Consider the following 21,498-nt stretch of genomic DNA (forward strand, 5'->3'; position numbering starts at 1 on the left):
ACCACAATCAGGATCATACAGGAGGAATTAATTTAAACAAAACAATTCTCATAGCAAATAAAATGACTTTGTCTACTAAGAAAACAAGGGACGTAAGTTGCTTTCTGTTTTAGTGAATTAAAACAACGTCTTATACTATTGAAGCTTAAAAAAATATAATAATGAAGAATCTAAAAACAAAGTTGAAACATCCCATAATTGCTTTGGAATATTGCACAATGAGCTCTTAAATATTTAATTAATAGTGTATGGCGTATATTTTTTTAATGACACAAGTATATCACTGTTTTTTAGTTATTTAAAATTAAAAGAAATAGAATCTGATCTTCCGTTTGTTAGTTGTCATGGGACCGTTACATATTTTGTTAAGCACTTACCCGTACCCACTCCACTAACCATTAACGTTGGAAATATCCTGAAAATGAGAATTTCACCGAGATCAATCGTTTTAGAAGGTCTGAACACGGTCCTTCTGCGTTTAAACCTGTGGGCAGTGGAGGTCAGTGTTGAAAACCTACTAAACCCATTGGTCTCGCTTAAACGTTGCTTAACATCAGAAATAGCTAATAATTTGTTTACACAATTTGTAAACCAACATGGTTGAATTTGATTAGATTAAATATTGCTTTCAAACTGTTTTAGTTTAGGTGTTGCCCATTTTGCATACGTGAAAACCCTATTTCCTGTATAATGAACAAAAGGGACTCAAGGAAAGGGAGTCAGTCTAGCGAGTACCCAGCTTAAGGTCATTGACAAGGCAGATAGTAGGTGTCAAGTCTCATGTCCCTCCCTGGTCACACAGCTCTCTAGTGCCGCCTCCCCTGTCACAGATAAGCCTCAAGTGACGCCTCTGCCATAACACTAGCTCCGCATAACGCTTTTGTCAGAAACTGGACTGGCTTCGCCTCGTTCTTACAGGTATCGGGTCATTTGCTACACATTGTGCATTGATGGTAGCGATGTGCATCACAGTGTCTTAGCAGCATATCATGACCCCTTTACCGAGCCTGTATTAAATCACTTGGCCCGTCTGGTCAAAATCTTTTTGCAGGTTATTTCCTCCACTTTCAACTCTCAGATCAAGTTGAAACTTTGCACAATTATTCACTGTCGTTGACAACACATGAATCGATCAAAACATTAACCAATTAGTTAATCACTTAGTCGTAAGTAATTAAATTTTGTATATGGGAAATGAGATGTACTAAGCTAGGGGAGATAAACCTTGCAATAATGAGAGATATTGCAGTTATTGAACAGAGCTCTCCCCAAAGCGCGAATGGAACTCAACCTTCATGATAGCAGACGCGTAAATGTCGCAATTGTGTACAGTTTTAATTGATACTAAATAATTGATGCAATGTCATTCTATATAAGTGAGATTTTTAAAAAAGTATTTTTTAAATATTTCATTTGTTTTTTTAATGTATCTATATGCGTGTATGTGTGATTCTAGTGGTCTTGAGTATGTTTGTGATTGAATCATTAACCATTTCAAGTCAAAGATCGGCTAATACTATTCAATACTTGGTAGCACTGAATACACAACTGTTATCTAAATACACAATCTATAGATTAATCGGTAATAATAAGTATCTAATGTTAATAATTAAATTTAGTGCTTTTTTTGGAATAAAAGAGGTGCCGGTACTCAGTGATAAATTGCCTAACTTTTAATTGCTAATAAATTAATAATAAACGTTTAATTGCAAGAAAAGTCATAATTTTTCCCCACATTGAAAAAGGGGCCGGTACGCCATACCGGTGCGTACCGTCACAATAAAAGCACTGATTAAATTATAAGAGAACAGTGCAAATATAGGCAAGTGGTGCCGTAGGATATTCATCCTTCACCACCTTATCCCTTAGTCTTTAAACCGTTGGGGCACCACACAAGAACTGCCAACCTTCTTTCTCCATGTCTCTTTGTCCTTTGCCTTGGATAGAATTTCATTCACTGACCGGCCTGTCCATTCTTTGATATTGTCCTCCCATCGCTTTCTCTGGTTTCCTATTCTTCTTTTTCCTGGTAATGTTTCCTTAAGGAAGGTCTTTGCCCATAAACTCTATAGGACATTGATCGCAGTCCCCTAACCCGCCCCTTCTGATTTGTAACAAAAGAAAATGTTTTCATTAATCTAATACCCCTTGATTTGTATCTACTCTAATCCTTCTAAAAGAACTTCGATATACAGAGAATATTTGCACTATGAAAAAAGATTATTTTTTTAAATATCTAGAGTAAAAGTTTTCAAAAACAATACACCGGAACAATAGATTTAGTCTTTTTGTTTAAACTAGAAAACTATTCTCCTTCCAATATGTTTAAAATAAATAGATCTATCATCTAAACATAAATTTCAATTATTAAAAGAATCGATTCTAGCCATGTCTGTTTGTACTCTTCCCAAAAGGCTTTCCAGACGATCTTCCTGTTCGTTGAAACTCTAGTCACTTGTGTCCCGCATCCCTTTTAAAACAGCAGCTCTAGAGTTTATATTAAGTGACACCATTGATCTCTGCTATGGCCAGAACGCCGTAACTATTCAATATTGAAATGATTATAGTCCAGCGTGGAACATTCCATGCGAAGTCAAGAGTGCGCATGTCAGTCATTGCCTTTTGTTTTAAATCCTCTTCGTCACAGTTGAATTATCCCCCGGTTCGAACTCGAGCGGCGCTGGTGACATTTCGCCTTCTAGTGTCGAGCCCATTGTCGAGGGCTTTTAGGGCCTACAAACGAGGCATGATGAACATTAATCAATCTGAACCCTGGAATCAATATGTCAACGTGGGCCTTTTCTAATCTTTCAGTCTCTCCTCGTGGTGGTCTTTGATTCTGTCTGCTTGTCATAAGTAGTCTTTAATGTTTATTTCTCTAGTCAGGTCTCCTGCGCCTCTCTGAGATTTGTTTCATACTTTGTCACTAGTCATTTATTTTCAATATGTATGAATACAAACAGCTTCAAAGAGCTGCCTTATGGGTTCAAAGTGTTTGGACAAAAAAAAGTTGGGCCATCTCCAAATGTGGTTACGAGACAGTTTAAAACAACTAAGACAGGCGTAGAATAAACCAACTCAAGATAAAGTTAAAAGTTAATGTTTTTTACAGACTCACACTCTAGTGTGTAATCTGGACGAGGTCAAGGTTGATCTTAGGTGTATGACGAATTACGATGCAAGGTTAGCCGTACTTTAATATCAGGTCACATCATGAGACATCTCATAAAAAGCGCGGGAAAAATGACAACAGATTCTTCCAGAAAAACGGGTTCGTTTGCTTATACATGGCAGGAAAGGCAAGGTGAAGGTTGTTAGAGAGTATGATAAGACAAATGAGAGTCTAGACTCGAAACTATTCTTGGTACGGGATATTGAAGCAGCTCCATCCTCTCCATCGATGTGCTACTAGATAAAGACATCAACGACAGGATAGTCAGGGCAATGAGCACCATGTCACGGCTACTGAAAAGAGTGTGGGACAATACGAAAGCTTTAGTCGACCTGTGTGATGAGCACTCTGCTATACAGTAGTGAAACATGGTCATGGTATTTCCGGATTTAAAAAATTAGATGGCTAGATAAAATAACCAATGAGGAGATGCTGCGAAGTCTGGACAAGACAAGACCTGGCAGACGTGGTCGTGTTCACAGAAAGCCACAAAATCGACTATCACCGGACATTCTGTATGGTGATCTAATAAAAAGGTAGGAGAGCCGCTGGTCGCCCACTTTTAAGGTATATTGATGTATTCAAACGCGACATGTACCTCTTCAAAATTGACACTAACAGTTTGGAAAAAGAGGCACTGGCTAGATCCACATGGACAGCGAGCATAAGGAATGGGTCCTGGATTGCAGATGACTTAGTGACTTACACACCAGAAGTAGAAAGCAGGGCGATATTGCAACAGGGCCTGGTGCTTACAAATACCATACCTCTGTCCGCAGCTATCTCTGCTACATAAATCACAACAAATTCTACAAAACATTATGATCCTTTGCGAACCTACTGTAGTGTCTCCGTGCTGTGAGCCCGTAATTCTAAATACCTGTGATCTTGTTATTAATGGTCAAATCGTTTTTCAGGTTGAGTCAACTTTGTATTTTTTCGGTTGAGTCAACTTTGACTTTCTTTTCGGTTGAGTCAACTTTGACTTTCTTTTCGGTTGAGTCAACTTTGCATTTTTTTTTCGGTTGAGTCAACTTTTTTTTTTGGTTGAGTCAACTATTGCAATTATTTTTTGGTTGAGTCAAGTATTGCAAATTGTTATATCATCAACCGGTTTCTCGACGACATAATTTCTTTCACATGCATCTCCCATTCAGTAGCGGCCTTAGGGGGTGGCGAGTGGGACAACCGCCCCAGGCCCCGCGTACTACTAAAACCGCCCCTGCTCCCATTCATCTGTGGCTCCCCCAGTCTTCTTTGATCTGTAATTGTATATTGTAGATTACAAGTACTGACTACAAATACATTACGTCAGAAAAGATCGTATTCTAAACAAGACCAAGGGAAGTGAACACCGCTACATTATTTATGAAATTTAATTTAATTTTTTTTTTCTTTTATGTTTACATTCAAAGTGAAATACACATTTGAAGACATGAAGAACAAATGGCTCGAAAAAAAAGTTCATGCAGACCTACAACTTTGGTCATGCGTAGCTCTTTTTTTAACGTGGCATTCTCGTATGATGTTACGCCCCCTTAACTCCAGGAGATCAGCTATCGGGCCAAGTTTCATTTATTTGTTGTATTGATTACCGGAGAAGATTGGGGCTTATAATCTACTCTTACTAACGAGAACACATTGGCGTAAATGTCTGAACTCAAGAAAACACATAGCTGTAAATGTCTGATTTACTCAAGAGAACACATAGCTGTAAATGTCTGATTTACTCAAAAGAACACATAGCTGTAAATGTCTGATTTACTCAAGAGAACACATAGCTGTAAATGTCTGATCTACTCAAGAGAACACATAGCTGTAAATGTCTGATTTACTCAAGAGAACACAGAGCTGCAAATGTCTGATATACTCAAGAGAACACATAGTTGTAAATGTCTGATATACTCAAGAAAACACTTAGGCGTAAATGTCTGATTTACTCAAGAAAACACTTAGGCGTAAATGTCTGATTTACTCAAGAGAACACATAGCTGTAAATGTCTGATTTACTCAAGAGAACACAGAGCTGCAAATGTCTGATATACTCAAGAGAACACATAGTTGTAAATGTCTGATTTACTCAAGAAAACACTTAGGCATAAATGTCTGATTTACTCAAGAAAACACTTAGGCGTAAATGTCTGATTTACTCAAGAGAACACATAGTTGTAAATGTCTGATTTACTCAAGAGAACACAGAGCTGCAAATGTCTGATTTACTCAAGAGAACACAGAGCTGCAAATGTCTGATATACTCAAGAGAACACATAGTTGTAAATGTCTGATTTACTCAAGAAAACACTTAGGCGTAAATGTCTGATTTACTCAAGAGAACACATAGCTGTAAATGTCTGATTTACTCAAGAGAACACATAGTTGTAAATGTCTGATTTACTCAAGAAAACACTTAGGCGTAAATGTCTGATTTACTCAAGAGAACACATAGCTGTAAATGTCTGATTTACTCAAGAAAACACTTAGGCGTAAATGTCTGATTTACTCAAGAGAACACATAGCTGTAAATGTCTGATTTACTCAAGAAAACACTTAGGCGTAAATGTCTGATTTACTCAAGAGAACACATAGCTGTAAATGTCTGATTTACTCAAGAGAACACTTAGGCGTAAATGTCTGATTTACTCAAGAGAACACATAGCTGTAAATGTCTGATTTACTCAAGAAAACACTTAGGCGTAAATGTCTGATTTACTCAAGAGAACACATAGTTGTAAATGTCTGATTTACTCAAGAGAACACTTAGGCGTAAATGTCTGATTTACTCAAGAGAACACATAGCTGTAAATGTCTGATTTACTCAAGAGAACACATAGCTGTAAATGTCTAATTTACTCAAGAGAACACATAGCTGTAAATGTCTGATATACTCAAGAGAACATATAGCTGTAAATGTCTGATCTACTTTTGTCTGAATGTGTATACTCTGTATAGCGTTGGTATGGTTGATAACACGACTAGCCAGTACACTGCTAGCACGTCCGTCTTATTTTCACGGACTGTAATGCATAATTCTATATGTTAAATATGGTCGAATCCGGTTAGTCGGACCACAGGTTAATCGGACCAGCCGCTTATTCGGGTCGAAACAAATCCTATTATACAACTGATTCTGGTTAGTCGGATCAGCCGGTTATAAGGACAAAACGATCACATCCCAATGTAACCAGATTTTTCTGTTGTTAATGTGACTCATAATAAAAAAAAACGGCAAAAGCAATGTAATCTTCTACTTATCATGGGGATATGGGGGGCAGCAATGAGATTGACAACGTGAAAAGCGCTTAACATTTCCAAGAACACAGTAAGTAGTAGATTATTGGCTAAAGTAAAGGCATCCTTTAAGCAAACTAGAGGTCGCGTATTTATTTATTCAATAAACAAGAAATTACGCAAACTACCAAAAAAGTAAAAAGTACCTAACTTTATTAATTCTAAGACTTTGGGGCGGTGACGTAATAGTGTTTATGTTAGTACGTAGAAAATAAATTAAACATTTTACATATCATTATTTTAGACAAAGAAAAGCAATTAACAACAAAGCGTCTAAAACAATTTGAATTGTATAAGCTGAATTCATATCTGGACGACACGACTGAGTCCTCCTTGGCAGTCATGGAAGACTTTATGTCTGAACATGGAACTTAATAGTGAAGTAACAGCTTCAACCAATGCTCTCTCTCTCTGTCTCTCTCCTCTCTCTTTGTCTCTCTTTCTCTATGTCTCTTTCTATCCTCTATGTCTCTTTGTCTCTCTCTGTCTCTTTCTCTCTTTCTCTTCTATGTCTCTGTCTCTGTCTCTCTCCTCTATGTCTCTGTCTCTCTCTGTGTCTTTTTGTCTCTCTCTCTCCTTTGTGTCTCTCTCTCCTCTCTACGACTCTTTGTCTCTCTCTTCTCTCTCTCCCTGATTCCCAGTCCTACTTCAAATAGTAGCTACTCTAGTTCTAATTTATCAGATCTCACTAGCATAGAACGCCCTCAATAAGTCACGAATATTTCATGACCTCAGAACTCTCTGGAATGAGAAATCAACATATTTTGTATTGATCTCTAAATGTCGATGTAGTTGTGAAATAGGCGGCCACTACGACGGCAACTTTCAAGTTATCAAAGCCTTGCTTCAATCTATACAAAAAAGTTAACGCCGATTTAAATTGGTATTGGGACTTAGAACTAATCCTCTCGTGTTAGACTGAGAGCGGAGATAAAAAAAACACAAATTCTAGTGCCTTGATTTTAAAAAATAAAAAGATTTGTCATGCTCTTGAAAGTTGAAAAGAATTTCATGCCAACTAAAAGTAGCTAGATCATTTATAGTATGCTAAAATATAGGTAGGAAAAAAAATCGGTAAAGTACCAAGTATAGGTATAGTATCCTGTTTTGTGCTATTCTCTTTTCCGCTATTCGTCTTTAAATGTTGTTTTTTTTAAAAAGGGGAGTAGGGAATATTTGAAGCAAAGAATTTTAATCGATATTTTGTAATGAAACAAAAAAAAAAATATTATTTGAAAAATGGTTTGGGTCTTTTTTTTTTTATACCAAGACTAATGAGTGATTTGGCTATCGTGACTCGTATAGTCAGGGCTTTTTTTTTTTGTGACGGTACGCACCGGTACGGAGTACCGGCACCTTTTTGAATGTGGGGAAAAATGTTACTTTTCTTGTATTTTAATGTATATTATTAATTTATTAGTAGTTAAAATTTAGGCAATCCATCACTGAGTACCGGCACCTATTTTTTTTTATTTACAAAAAAAAAAAAAAAGAAAAAGCACTACCTATAGTTATCACTTATGTGAAGATTACAGTGGTCTCTGTGTTATTCGAAGGTTACTGATTTGTAAATAAAATATTTCATGTCATTTAATTAATGAATAATCTCACTTTTAAAGACTTGATCTTCTCTTCACGTACACACAAAAAAATTTTACTCAACAAACATTAAAATTATAGCTTTTATATAGCACTATTTTCATGCTTAAAGCATACTCAGAGCGCTATGGGTCCAATCTCATCTGTGGACCAGTGGGTAGGGGAGGGGGGGGGGCATCTGGGAGAAGGCTTTCCGTGCTCTCGAGTTGGGTGTCAAACCTAGAGCCCCTTCATAGGTAGCTAAGACAAGCCAAGTCCAAGCGTACTTAGCCTCTTGGCCACGCTTCCAACATTCGTTTGTCAATGAATATATGACTATATGAATGTAAATCTAAACTTTTCTAGACAAGTTTAGGCTGTATCGTGTGATATGCGCTTTCTGCTATCACCTAAATTTTCCTGGTTCGAAACCTGCCCGCCGCTTTCTCCCGCCGCCCTGCAGGATGTTTGTAATGGCGCGGTGGCTGAGTGGTTAAGCGCTTTGGGTTTCAAACCTGGGGTCCTGGGTTGGAATTTCGGTCAAGACACCTAGCTCGTTAACCGTTGGCCAAAGAAATAGATGACCTTAACATCATCTGCCCTATACATCGCAAGGTCTTAAAGGGGAACTTTCCTTTTTTTTTTTTACTGCCGGGAGGCTTGGACAAGGATGCAGTCATTTTCAAAACTGAAGGAACATCCACAACATCTAAAACAAACAACAACCCCCCCCCCCCCCCCCCAACAAATTGTTGTTTTTCTGAGTTAACTTTGGCCGCATTTTTAATGAGCTAACGAATGTTGATATTAAAACACTTGTGTACTTGTTTGTATATGTCCCCGCGTTATGAACTAGGAAAACTTGATTCTCTTTTTGTCTATCTGGTTGTTATTTTAGCGCTCTGTCGTAGTATAACATTGACTGAAGCCTACACGCTGAATGAGTCCGATCTGAAGGAGGACATATCTAGTAATGATTGCTATCTCTGTTAACGTGATGCTGTAAATGAGAAAAAGAGAAAGCGATTGGTAGATGTATGGGGCGATGTAATGGAACCATGAATACAAACGTACGAATTGACAAAGATTGGGAGAGAAGTGATAACATTAGCAATGTCAAGGACGTAGCATTGAAAGAGCTCTTAGCTTATCTTATAGATTCTTATCTTGTCTTATAGATTCTTATCTTGTCTTATAGATTCTTATCTTATCTTTTAGATTCTTATCTTATCTTTTAGATTCTTATCTTGTCTTATAGATTCTTATCTTATCTTATAGATTACAGACGTAACTTTAAAAAAAGGAGATAATTACGTCCTACGCATTTCATGTGTCAATCTAGTCATGCATGCTAGTCAATGACCTAAGTTCTGCTACGTCATTTGTTGATTTTCCTGGCTGATTCAGGCAACCCATTCCATTCTCTAATGACACTAGGGAAGAAGGAGCACTTGTACGAATTTGTTCTAGCGAATGGAATAAGAAATGTGCCTCTATCTTTATGTCTCTGTTGCCAACTCATAATAAATATTTAATTTGTGCTTCAAGAGATTAGAACTAAAAATCTCACGAATATTATGCATTTTAAAAGAAATACATAGCTTATCAACAGTAAAGTAAAGTTTAGACCTTGTGATGATGTTAAGGTCAACTTTCTTTGGCCAACGGTTACGATCATCTTCTCAATACATTAAATATTTTCTACACTGGATACGCCAAAGACTCCATTTATGAAAATCTCCCATTGATGTTACACACTTTGTGATAAACATAAAATAGGATACGATACAAGTGTTTTTTTTCTTCTACAAGATAAACAAAGTTATAGTGTTGGTAAATATCTAATTTAGCGTCACGGTAGATATAGGACAAAGAACAGAAATACAAAACCTCTGCACCCCCCTCCTATTGACCCCCCCCCCAATCCCCCCAAAAAATCGGTCGATATATAGTACTTACAATCAATCCTAATCTCAAGTGACGTCAGTGAACCTCTTTGAGAAAAGAAAATAAGAAATGTACTTTACGGTACCAAGTAGGGTCAAGGGTCATAAGTATTTGCATTCATGCTACTGCCTGAGACTTAAGTCAAATGTGAGGAAGTCATGAATGCACTGCTGGGTCTTGACAAATGTTTAGAAGATGATCTGAAGTTTGTCTGTTCCTAGAGCTAGAGCCGTAGTGGAAAACTAGTTGTCGGCTGTTTGTAGATGTCATGGCTGGGCAACTATAGGCCTACATGTACACTTTTGGGCTCACTGACTGGGCAACTATAGGCTTGCATGTACACTTTTTGGGCTCACTGACTGGGCAACTATAGGTCTACATGTACACTTTTTGGGCTCACTGACTGGGCAACTATAGGCCTACATGTACACTTTTGGGCTCACTGACTGGGCAACTATAGGCCTGCATGTACACTTTTGGGCTCACTGACTGGGCAACTATAGGCCTGCATGTACACTTTTGGGCTCACTGACTGTGCAACTATAGGCCTACATGTACACTTTTGGGAGACCTGAAGTTTTACTGAACGTCCTAACTTGTTAGTGGGCGACCTGATTTGTTAATGGGCGACCTGACTTGTTAGTGGGTGACTTGGCAAATTATTGAGCGACTTGACTTTTTATTAGGCGGCTTGACTTGCTAGTGTGCAACTTGACTTGTTAGTATTTGACTTGACATTTTATCTGGCGACCTGACTTACTAGTAGGCGAGTGAGTGACTTGACTTAGAGGTGGGCGTACAAGATTCGCTCAAAGGATTCAATGACTAAACATCTTCTCACACACCTCTTTTATGTGCATTCAAAATTGAATAAAAACACTGCTCACTTTATTAGATCTTTGGGACTTCCTATAGAAATGTACACATATAATCTGAATAGGACATTAACGTCCGACCTGGTTATTATTTGCTATTGTGCATTTGAACCCAACATTTACAACATTGAACAGGTTTACAATCACATTATCATACTGATTGTCATACTGATATTTGAATTTAATTAAGTAACTGTACTATTCTATTTTGGTATTAATTTTGTTACTGAATTTCTAACTCGATAAAAAATATAAAAATGTATAAATGTATTTTATAAACTTATTAATTTGGATAATGAAAAAAAAATCAATTTGAAATAACCTCAGGAAACTTGAACATGGCACATGATTTAGTGAGTATGTGATGGTTTCTCGGTTCTTAGGCTTGAGGAACGTGACTTTGTGTGAAAGGAAATCTTCAATCATTACGCTACTTAACATGTTTATCTGGCGACCTGACTTACTAGTAGGCGAGTGAGTGACTTGACTTAGAGGTGGGCGTACAAGAGGCCATATTGAAAATCATTTAATAAAATACTGAGAGTGATTTAAAGAATGAGATAATTTCTGTCTTTAAAACAAGACCCCCAGGGCTATAGGCTTATAATTATTTGAGCATGAAATGATTTTTTTGACTGATGTAATAAAAAATATAATTTGCCTGAATCAGCCTGGAAAACCAACGACTTAGCAGAGTTTAAGTCATTGATTAACATGCCTGACTAGATTGACACATGAAATGCGTTAGACGTAATTATCTTCTTTTTTGAAGCAACGTCTGTAATATATAAGATAATATAAGGAAATGAAATTGGAAATAGATTTCTAACTCAAACTTTGAACAACTTTTACAAAGAAGCTATAGGTCTAGATAACATCCAGTTGACCTTTGAACCTTTGTGTTTGTGCAGGCTCTGTTTGATCACATTGAGGAGAACTCCAGAGGGAACCAGAGAGTGTCAGTAGAGATCAGGTAGGCTTGATTTGTTTTCTTTGGGAAATCATTGAAATAGAAACACTGCAAATCTACGACTTCGGAGATTTGATGTGCGAGTCACAATAAAATACACCACTGGTGAAACCTGTTCACTGTGTTGTAAAAAAACAAACTTTTATCCTATCCAACCTGGTGTTGACACAAGTTTGCTATCTTATTGCATAAAACGTACTTTGTTATGAATGGTTATAAAACTGTCAATGAGTATGTACATCCAGCATGTTTTAACACATTGCTTATTCTTGACTTTGCGTTGAATGATCTAGTGACAACACATTCCTAAAAGAGTATGCAGTACTCTGAAAGAAATCTTTCTGGAGAGGGGAAGAGGAGGGAAATAAAAAAAAAGGGCAACAACTATATTTAAAACCTTTGTCGTAATTAAACATGCAAAACTCATTCATGCATTTTTTTAAAATCATGCAAAGCCCTATTAACGTATTAAGAATCCTAAATCATTAACTATATTTCTTTAACTGTGCAGTTTGCGTACATGCAGTTGTACAGGGCGAATGAATACCTAATCCAGGCACATAAGTACTGCTCCAAGAACCTCATGTTCAATGTCCATAAGAAGGTTACTCACTCAAGCTATCTTTGGTCCTAGTGGATGTCTTCGAAAATGTGTAATTTAAAAAAAAAACATCTGCTTAGGCATTGTCGGCTATTTCCATCTGCCATATTTTTTCTTTACCTATAGTTGACATTATTAATTTAAAAGCCAGGGTATCTACTGTATAGCTTCTGTATAGCTTCTATTTATTTTAAACTCAACATTTGTTAGCCAGTCTCAAAGAGAAGCGAAATGTAAAATATATTTCTTTTATTTGCACAGCTTTTAATATTTTTTTTACGCCAATGTCAAGGATGCTAAATTGAACTTTCAGTCATTTCAATTTTGCCAACTAAATGAAAAACAAATGAGCCACAAACAGGAAGTGCACAGAAAAAATTAATTTCTGTAGTATTTAAAGAACAATCTACAATTTTCCAACTAAGATCAGGACACACACCTCTATGAAATTACCATCTGAACAAAATAAATTCCACACAACTCCCCCTTTCTAGACACTGCGCCCTTCCTTATGAAACCATAAACCATATCCCCTTCCTAATCCACCTTAGGCAGACCCTACTTCCACTACAGCCAAACATAACCAATACCCTGTACGGCAGTGCTGAACAACTGAAGAAAACAGCACACTATTTTTCCTTGGCACAGTCTGTAAAAGAGCTGAAGTAGTCTTTAAAATTGCACACCAATTATCCTCCAACTTAAAAAACACACACCTTAGCAGCACTTCCTTTGTTCTGTACACCGGATACACCAAAAAAAAAAAAACTGGCTAGATTTTTGTTTCTCTACTTACGCAATGATCTGTTAAAAATGTGTAGGCCTACATATATTCATACGCACTTATATAAACTGAGGAAATATCTTTCTTGGCCAGTTTCTTGGAAATCTACAAGGAAAGAGTTCGAGACCTGCTCCAAAGAAGAAGCAGGAAAGAGCCGTACACACTGAAAGTTCGAGAACACCCGAAACATGGTCCTTATGTCAAGGGTGAGTAGTTCAGGATGTTTTTCTTTGTTCTGTACATTAGTTGCGACTACTGTTTTAACTTATTTAATGACTTGCGAATAAAAACTTAGCTGATAAATCTAACAATGTATTTTTTTTACACATTATACTATAAATTCAATAATAAATTCATATGAGTAGACTTAACATGAAGCTTGAAACTTATAAACTGAGCTGACTAACTCTTCAGACCCCAATATAAGTTTGTATCCATTATTGTTAGGTTCCCAAACTCAGATATAGAAAGTTAAATTTTGTAGTATCAGAAAACAATTATTTCCTTTAGTTTATTTCTCTTCTGTGTAGAAACTGGAAACTACTAGATATAAAAGGCAAATTGTAAAAAAAGAAACAAAAAAAAAAACAACTTCCTGTTTATATTTCTTTGCCAACCTTGACGCGTACATCTCGTGACAATCCAATATTTAAAGAGAAAACTGATTAGATTCTTTTGTAAACTAGAATCAGACTCCTTCAGAGTGACCATGTCTGGAACTGTTTTGAAATAGTCATGAAGTTTACTAAAATGTGGAGCTATAAATACATGTGTTAGGTCTAGGTCTAGACATTATGAATACATGTTTTAGGTCTAAACATTATGAATACATGTTTTAGGTCTAGACATTATGAATACATGTTTTAGGTCTAGACACTTACTTTCATTTGTTTTTCTTTGAAAGATTTGTCCCGCCATATTGTGAAAGACGCCAATGAGATCCAAGCGCTGATAGATGCAGGCAATGAACAAAGGTAATTAAGAAGACTTCTATTAGAAGTAAAGTACATAGATAATGTGAACTTGATCTAGTTTGAACTGGTTTTATAATAATAGGGTCAGGAATCGGAATGTATTTAGAGCTAATTTAGAAGGTAATCGATGCGTGAGTTCTTTTATTCGGAATGTATTTAGAGCTAGATAAGAAAGTTATCGATGCGCGAGTTCTTTTATTCGGAATGTATTTAGAGATACATTCATAATAAAACTCTTAAAACTTGAACTGACTTACGATAAGAATTTGATGCGTCTAGACATTTCATTAGGGACTGTCCACTTCAGAGGTTATTAAGGTCTCATAGATCTGTTATTGTCTTTTTTTTTCGCATTGCCAAGGTAATTTCCCCGCGCTTTTTAAATTTCTGTTTTCCCTTGTCTCTCCAATGCCATTAGAGATATTCAACAGCCATGTTTGAATAAGAATGGATCATCTCAGAAATGAGATGAATGCCTGGATCGGAATGATGCCGCCCTCTCACGCAGCTGATGTATCCAAAGGAAAGGCGATAGTCGATACAGTTTGGGGCCAGCGGCGTCGCAGGCTCTGCCTGGGTGTAGCACTGAGTGCTGCAAACTGCCTAACGGTCACCGACTCCTGATTTTTCCTCAGGGTCTATTCCGCAAGCATTTCCCATGATTGGGTATAGCTGAAAGGCAGTAGATTTGAATTCAGAGTTTTCAATTTCCTTTCTTCTATTAGTGAAAACACTATATCTGAGCCACACGTGAAAGCCAGAAGTTGGACTGGTTGTCAGAAGCTATTTGAGACGCATGGCATTAGAAAGCATTTTATAGGTTGTGTAGAGCTTATATCCATTACCACTTCCGGCAATAGCAACCTTGCGGAATAAAAAAAAACAACAACAAACTTAAAAAGTTAATACACCTAAATATGTATGGAAATACCTTCAGTACATGTATTGTTGTTTACCATAATATCATTTGTATTCATTTAATATAAACTTACATGTTTTTTAATGTAAAAATTCTTACATTGTAACATTACTAATTTTTGACCAGAATGACTGCCTCCACACACATACACAGACACAGCAGCAGAAGCCATGCCATAGTGACCATTATCTTGACCCAGGTAAATGTAATTTGTAGTGACCTAGACCTAGATCAGGAGACATTTGTGATGAAATTCGTTACATCATATTTCATCACCCAATACTGTTGCGTCATAGTTGATGTTCATCGCGCTTACTTCCCTTCTCTTGCAGTCCAAGAGTGAGGACAATCTACCCTGTGAGTTGGTCAGTAAAGTACATCTTGTGGATTTGGCGGGCAGGTGAGTGACAGTAGCTCTGGAAAGACCGGAACTACAAAATGACAAGATATTTTTTGTTCAATCAGGCTTCATTCCTGGTGATAGAACAACTATCTGATACTGCATTAACACTAATGATAGTTAGTTTAGAAAAAGTAAAGGTACCCTTTTTCAGACCTTATTTTATGAGACACAGTTACAGTTAATGATACAATGTAATTACAGAAACACAATTACTGAATTCAACATGATGTAGCCTCTAGAACACAGTCATTGTATTATGCAGTTTATTATTGACTTAAGCTTCAAAAATTAAATGAAAATTGTACATAGGTTTTGACTTAGCGTAGGCTTATCTTATCTCCCTATATAATACAGTCGTTACTTAAAAAAAAAAGATGATTACGTCCTACGCGTCATGCATCTAGTCATGCATCTAGTCATGCATCTAGTCATGCTTATTATAAAACTATTAACAACGACCCATTCAAAAGTAACTTAGATCGATATTCTCTGATATAGAACTAAATGACAAACGTCAAGATTTGGATTTTCTTTTTTCTTTTTATGTTATGATAAATTTCATATTTTGAAGTTGGCAAGACAAAGTGGGACAACCTTATCTGAGAAGACCTTGAATGCCTTCCCTTGTCAAACCAGTGCTACTAATCTGTGCCTATGTCAAACAGTAGATTTAAAAAAATAAATAAATTTCAAAGTTTACTTTCTCAGCTATGTGAGTTTTCTGAATACAACAGACGATAGCAGGTTAAAGTAATAGAGTGTTGATTTTAATATTGGCCACGTAGATATGGGTCGTTATGAAGGGTACGTGTGATAGTGGACCTTGTCGATCATTACCATTTGTGGCCATATGTTTGTGTGGAAAGCATTGATGGTTTGGGGGGGTGGGAGGGCTTATTAAGAAGTACACTGAGAAAAGTCTGTTGTGTACGGCAGTATAATTAAATTAAGTCTATTTCTTAAAAGGTGAACTAACCTTTTATTGAAATTTACCTTCATATCATTATTTCATTTTTATTTTTAAAGCTTGAAACGAACAATAATTAAAATGAGATGGGAATATTTTTTTGAGTTCTAAATTAGATCTACATAAAATGTAAACTATTAATTTAGTTATATCAGTCGTGCTATTATTCATAATTGAGACAATTTTGATTGTGTCCCTTTAAAGTTGTCTAAATGCGCAGTGGATAAAAAAAAACAACATTTCTTAGCATGTACGTAACTCTAGTATTCTGCAGATGTGCTATGAATTGTCTTCCCATTGGTTGAGAATGTTCATTGTTGGGTTTTAAATTTATTTTGCGCCGATTTGCGGAATTTAAAATTTTGCTGCTTTAGACAAGTGTCTATTTTAGCCATTCTGAAAGAAACTGTCCCCCCCCCCCCCCCTTTCCCTTTTTATCATTATTGATTGATGCAATTAGTTAGAGAGAATTAACTGTGTAGACATTCTGTCAGGGGAGCTAATTACAATACTTCTCATTGTCGCCCGTGCCAGACACTTCAAAACGTTATTCACATTAGAGCCGAGACAACAGACTTGTTTACTTTTCATTGGCCATTTAGGATTTATCTAAGGCTAGAGTCTATTGAATTAGATGGGCTAACCTCCAGCTCTATTTGTAACAAGATCTTTCTCAAACTGTAGGATGATAGTGATTAATTAAGCGCCAGAAACTACAATGCAATAATGAAGCTTACAACAGTGTAAGGACCCCTATTTTTTTTTGAACAGCATGCAACTCATAGATCACTTAATGCTAATTGTGCAAGTACTTCATTGTTAAGACGGCATTCCTTTGTTACATGGCCGTTAGGTACGTAAAACACAGAACGTAGATCAGACGTTTCTCTCCTTATGAGCGACCTTAGAAGATCTATGCCTAAAATTGAACTTAGAAGTTCTAGGCTAATGAGTGACCTTAGAAGATCTATGCTTAGTATTGACCTTAGAAGTTCTAGGCTAATGAGTGACCTTAGAAGATCTATGCTTAATATTGACCTTAGAAGTTCTAGGCTAATGAGTGACCTTAGAAGATCTATGCTTAATATTGACCTTAGAGGTTCTAGGCTAATGAGTGACCTTATACGTTCTATATTTAAGAGTGACATACTTCTTGTTAATATAAAAGTCGGACAAAAGAGAGCTGTGCCAGAGTTTTTTTTTTATTTTAACATAGCCCTTGGGGTGGCCGAGTCGACCTAACTCTAATGGGTAGCCGCCATATTTTGGGGAAATATAGGCGGTTGGTCTATGTGCAGGCCCCATGACACCTTCGTGAATTGTGGGCCATAAAATACTGTTGAACTTTACATCATCTGCCTCCATAGATTGTAAGGTCTGCTGTTCCTAAATCTAGCCTACTTCTCATATGTTGTGTATTTATGTTTCTTGTTGTGTGTTATGAACTGCTACTGGTTTGTAAAACTGGCTTAGAGTCTAGGTCAGCTTGTGTGAGTGTAATGTGTAGTAAGGAACGCTTTGTCATTTTTTTGTAATAAAACCTTTGAAAGAGGCATGTTTTCGTAATGTTCTATATAAGGTTATAACAAAACATACTTATATTTTTAGTCCATGACATTGCCCACTTCTTTCATACAGCGATTCCAAATTATTTCCCTTTCCTGGTTAATTAGTTTCCTTATTAGGTTAATAAAATACCTTCATCAGGTAAATGTTCACAAGCTAAAGTGGACTTATATTGATCCGACAACGGCTTCGTCAGCGTTAGTTGCGACAAGATATATGTCACCGTTGGGTCACCTAGGGGTTTGCGTAGTCACGTTAAATACATTACTCACTGTTCCTTAATATTCGCACTCAGTGACAATTTTTTAAACAAATAATGCTTTTAACCAGGGACGGATTCGGTGTGAAATCGGCCCTGACTTTTCTTTGTAATCTGGCTCACAAAAAGCCTCCAAAGGATGATGTTCATTCGTATCTCTCTTCATAGACTCTTGCCAGAATGAGACGGCAATCAATCACGACATAAGAACGCAGACTTGGATTATAAAATCGTTTCTCTCATTCAAAAAGGCCCATTCGGCGGCAGCACCCGCTGACCCATTGGTTCAGATGACCTGATTTGAACTCCTATTGAAACATCAGAGTCCTCCCATAGTGCTCTGGCAAAAAACTGGGCCGTTCGGCGTAATGCCTCATAGCTACCATACAAGTCGAGTGACTGCTCAGACACGTTCCCCCTTAGCTCTCGGAGCTGGGGACACTCGTACAAGACGTGCGACACTGTTTCGACGCTCTCTCCACAGTGACGGCATCGGGAGTCATAGTTCGGGAGGAACCGGGCAAGGTATGGTTCAGATGACCAGTCCTTCCCTCCTCCCCTGGTTTTAAGTTATAAAGGTGGAAAAGGGGGTGGGTACTGCATATATAAATGAATGCTGTGAGCACAATGTTGAAATTATGTTTTGTATTAGAACTTTAAATATTTGAGTGAACCACACTGCTCCATTGTCCAAGTGTTGATATATTCATCATTACCAATGAGTACAATGTCGTGAAGTTTGATCACGTACCTATATAACACACACGGTAGTCGTCGAAAGTGACTGAAAAGGGCTCGCCTTGGACCAATTACACCAATCGACACTTAAATGCTTACCTATCCAGTGACTAAACGAGGACCATATAGAGAGTTTGATCTGAGTGACTAATCTACAATAGTGGATATTGGAAATTAGGAAGTTTTGGTTAGGAAGGGGAGGGGGGCGTTGCATATAGTCATAGAAAGGGTGAAACTAAATTTCCTTACTATTACCCTGAACAAATTGCAGTCAAGCCCCCCCCCCCCCCCCCCCCAAATGATCTTTATCTATGCTTTGTTCTTTCGTGTTAGTATAAGTACACAGTAAACAAATATATCCTATTACCATGCTTTTTACTATGAACTATTAACAGTTTCGCGTTTAAGACTCTTGATATAATAATCAATCATTTTCCCCGCCTTACAGATTTAGAACCAGGATTTTATCTGTTTGTACTAACAGCCGATCAATAATCATTCAAGAGAGAAAAGTAGTTTTTTATGCCTAATAGTTTTCGGGCTATCTTTACTGACACTTTTTCACTAGAACTATTCCTACAATTGAAAGCGTATAATTGGCCTATTTGTATGAAATGGTATATGTGTTTTTGTGTGTGTGTGTATTTGTTGATGTGCGTGTGGGATTTTCAAATTCTCCCCCTCCCTCCCCCCACCCTAACTACGCTTCTAAGCTAGTTGACCAACTTACGTCATTGACAGGTGTAAGTATTTAATCTTACTACCCTCTCTCCCCTGTTTACTCAGTTACTAAAGCAATATAGTAGGCCTATATCATTCTAAGACTAGTGAGTTGGAGGCTTTGGAGACCATTTTTAGAAAGCTGCAATTAGGAATAGATATTGCGTATCTTTATCAATAATTAGGCATATGTATCTAAACAAAATAAATACATCACCACTCGCTATGTCTGTATGTCATAATAACAACCAGGCCTGTTAAAAATACGATTTTTTTTTTATAACAACAAACATGGCTAACACGCTGACAAAATAGTATAGATAGACTGTAAGCCATACCAAGAAACAAGTGTTTTGAGTAAAGTAGAAATTATACATAAAACACTGAACCATAATCTTCAAATACAAAATCAAAACATAATAAAATACAAATTCAAAACATAATAAAATACCAGGAAATACTCAAAGGTGAAGACACACTCCTCGTTCCATATGCTAGGACAAATTTGTACAAATGCTCCTTCTTCCCTAGTGCTATTAGAGCATGGAATGGGTTGCCAGGAAAACCAGTTACTTGGCAGAATTTAAGTCATTGGTTAATATGCATGACTAAATACATGACGAGTAGGGCGTAATCATCATCTTTTTTTTTTGAAGAAACACAACATCTGTATTTTATAAGATAAGAGAGAGAGAGGATGTATGATCTTGATCTAGATCTAGAATTGGATATAGATCGATATCTAAATCCAGATCTAGATCTAGAGACCATACAGCTCTTCACACTTTTGTGACTGTTTTCTTTTGTTTTAAACTTTAAAGTGAGAGAGCTGATCCCAGTTACCATTCAGAATACAAAGGCAGGATCAAGGAAGGCGCTTTCATAAACAAGTCCCTTGTCACTTTAGGAAATGTCATCAGTGTTTTGGGTAATGTTTTCAAAAATAAAGATCTTGTCATAGACTATTTATCTATATCTACGTTTATATTAAATAAGACTACTTCTCTAGAGAAGTTTGATTAACACTTTCAATTTACTGTATTAGTATTTTTAATAAAATTTAATTAGACATCTGACATCTTCTCAGTTTTCTGTATTGCCAAGTTTTGGCCTGCTTAACTTACTGCAGTGAAGTTCAGTAAATTAATCTACATCTACACTTACAGTGCTGATGTACTGTCTAATGTCTAGAACTTTTAGACTCTAGGTGTACCATAGAAGTTAGTAGAACCCTCCTAGCTGTTTTCAATCTACTGTAACTCTGGAAATGTCTTGCAGGACTGTAGTCCCTGAGGTTTGGGCGTTATATAAACTTTAATCTGCTCTATATTAATCAGACTTCAATGATTCTAGACTCTATTTCTAGACCTAAATTAATTATTTTGACCTAAGTTTTTGCCAAAACATTGATAAGTAGGGACTTAGTAGATTTTGAATTTCATGTGATTTTATTTAGATAAAAAAAGTAAAGTTCCTCTTTTAGTACATGCAGTTTATACAGCAGATGATGTAAAGGTCATCTGTTTCTGTGGCCCATGGTTAATGATGGTATCATGTTGGCAGCACAATGGTCAACCATCTTTACTTTTCCCCAAATAATGTCAGGGTGAGTGAACTTAAGAGGCGCCCCAAAAATCCTGAAATTATAAAATCCCAGGATTTGAACCCTGGACTCTCTGGTTCAGAAGCCAAGAGCTTTACCACTCAGCCACTGTGCCTTGAAAAGCTATGGAATAT

General features: G+C 36.8%; 1 protein-coding gene across 1 annotated transcript in view; it reads left to right on the forward strand.

The window, feature by feature from the left end:
• The window catches only part of LOC106080249 (uncharacterized), a 133,346-nt gene that overhangs the window by 39,179 nt on the left and 72,669 nt on the right, over positions 1-21,498 (forward strand). The window contains exons 6-11 of the mRNA XM_056023480.1: positions 11,772-11,833; positions 13,309-13,421; positions 14,120-14,189; positions 15,235-15,307; positions 15,441-15,508; positions 20,583-20,689. Of these exons, the coding sequence (XP_055879455.1) occupies positions 11,772-11,833; positions 13,309-13,421; positions 14,120-14,189; positions 15,235-15,307; positions 15,441-15,508; positions 20,583-20,689 (493 nt within the window). The remainder of the gene's footprint in view (positions 1-11,771; positions 11,834-13,308; positions 13,422-14,119; positions 14,190-15,234; positions 15,308-15,440; positions 15,509-20,582; positions 20,690-21,498) is intronic.

This window comes from Biomphalaria glabrata, chromosome 3 (genome assembly GCF_947242115.1).
Source record: "Biomphalaria glabrata chromosome 3, xgBioGlab47.1, whole genome shotgun sequence".
NCBI classification, from domain to species: domain Eukaryota; kingdom Metazoa; phylum Mollusca; class Gastropoda; family Planorbidae; genus Biomphalaria; species Biomphalaria glabrata.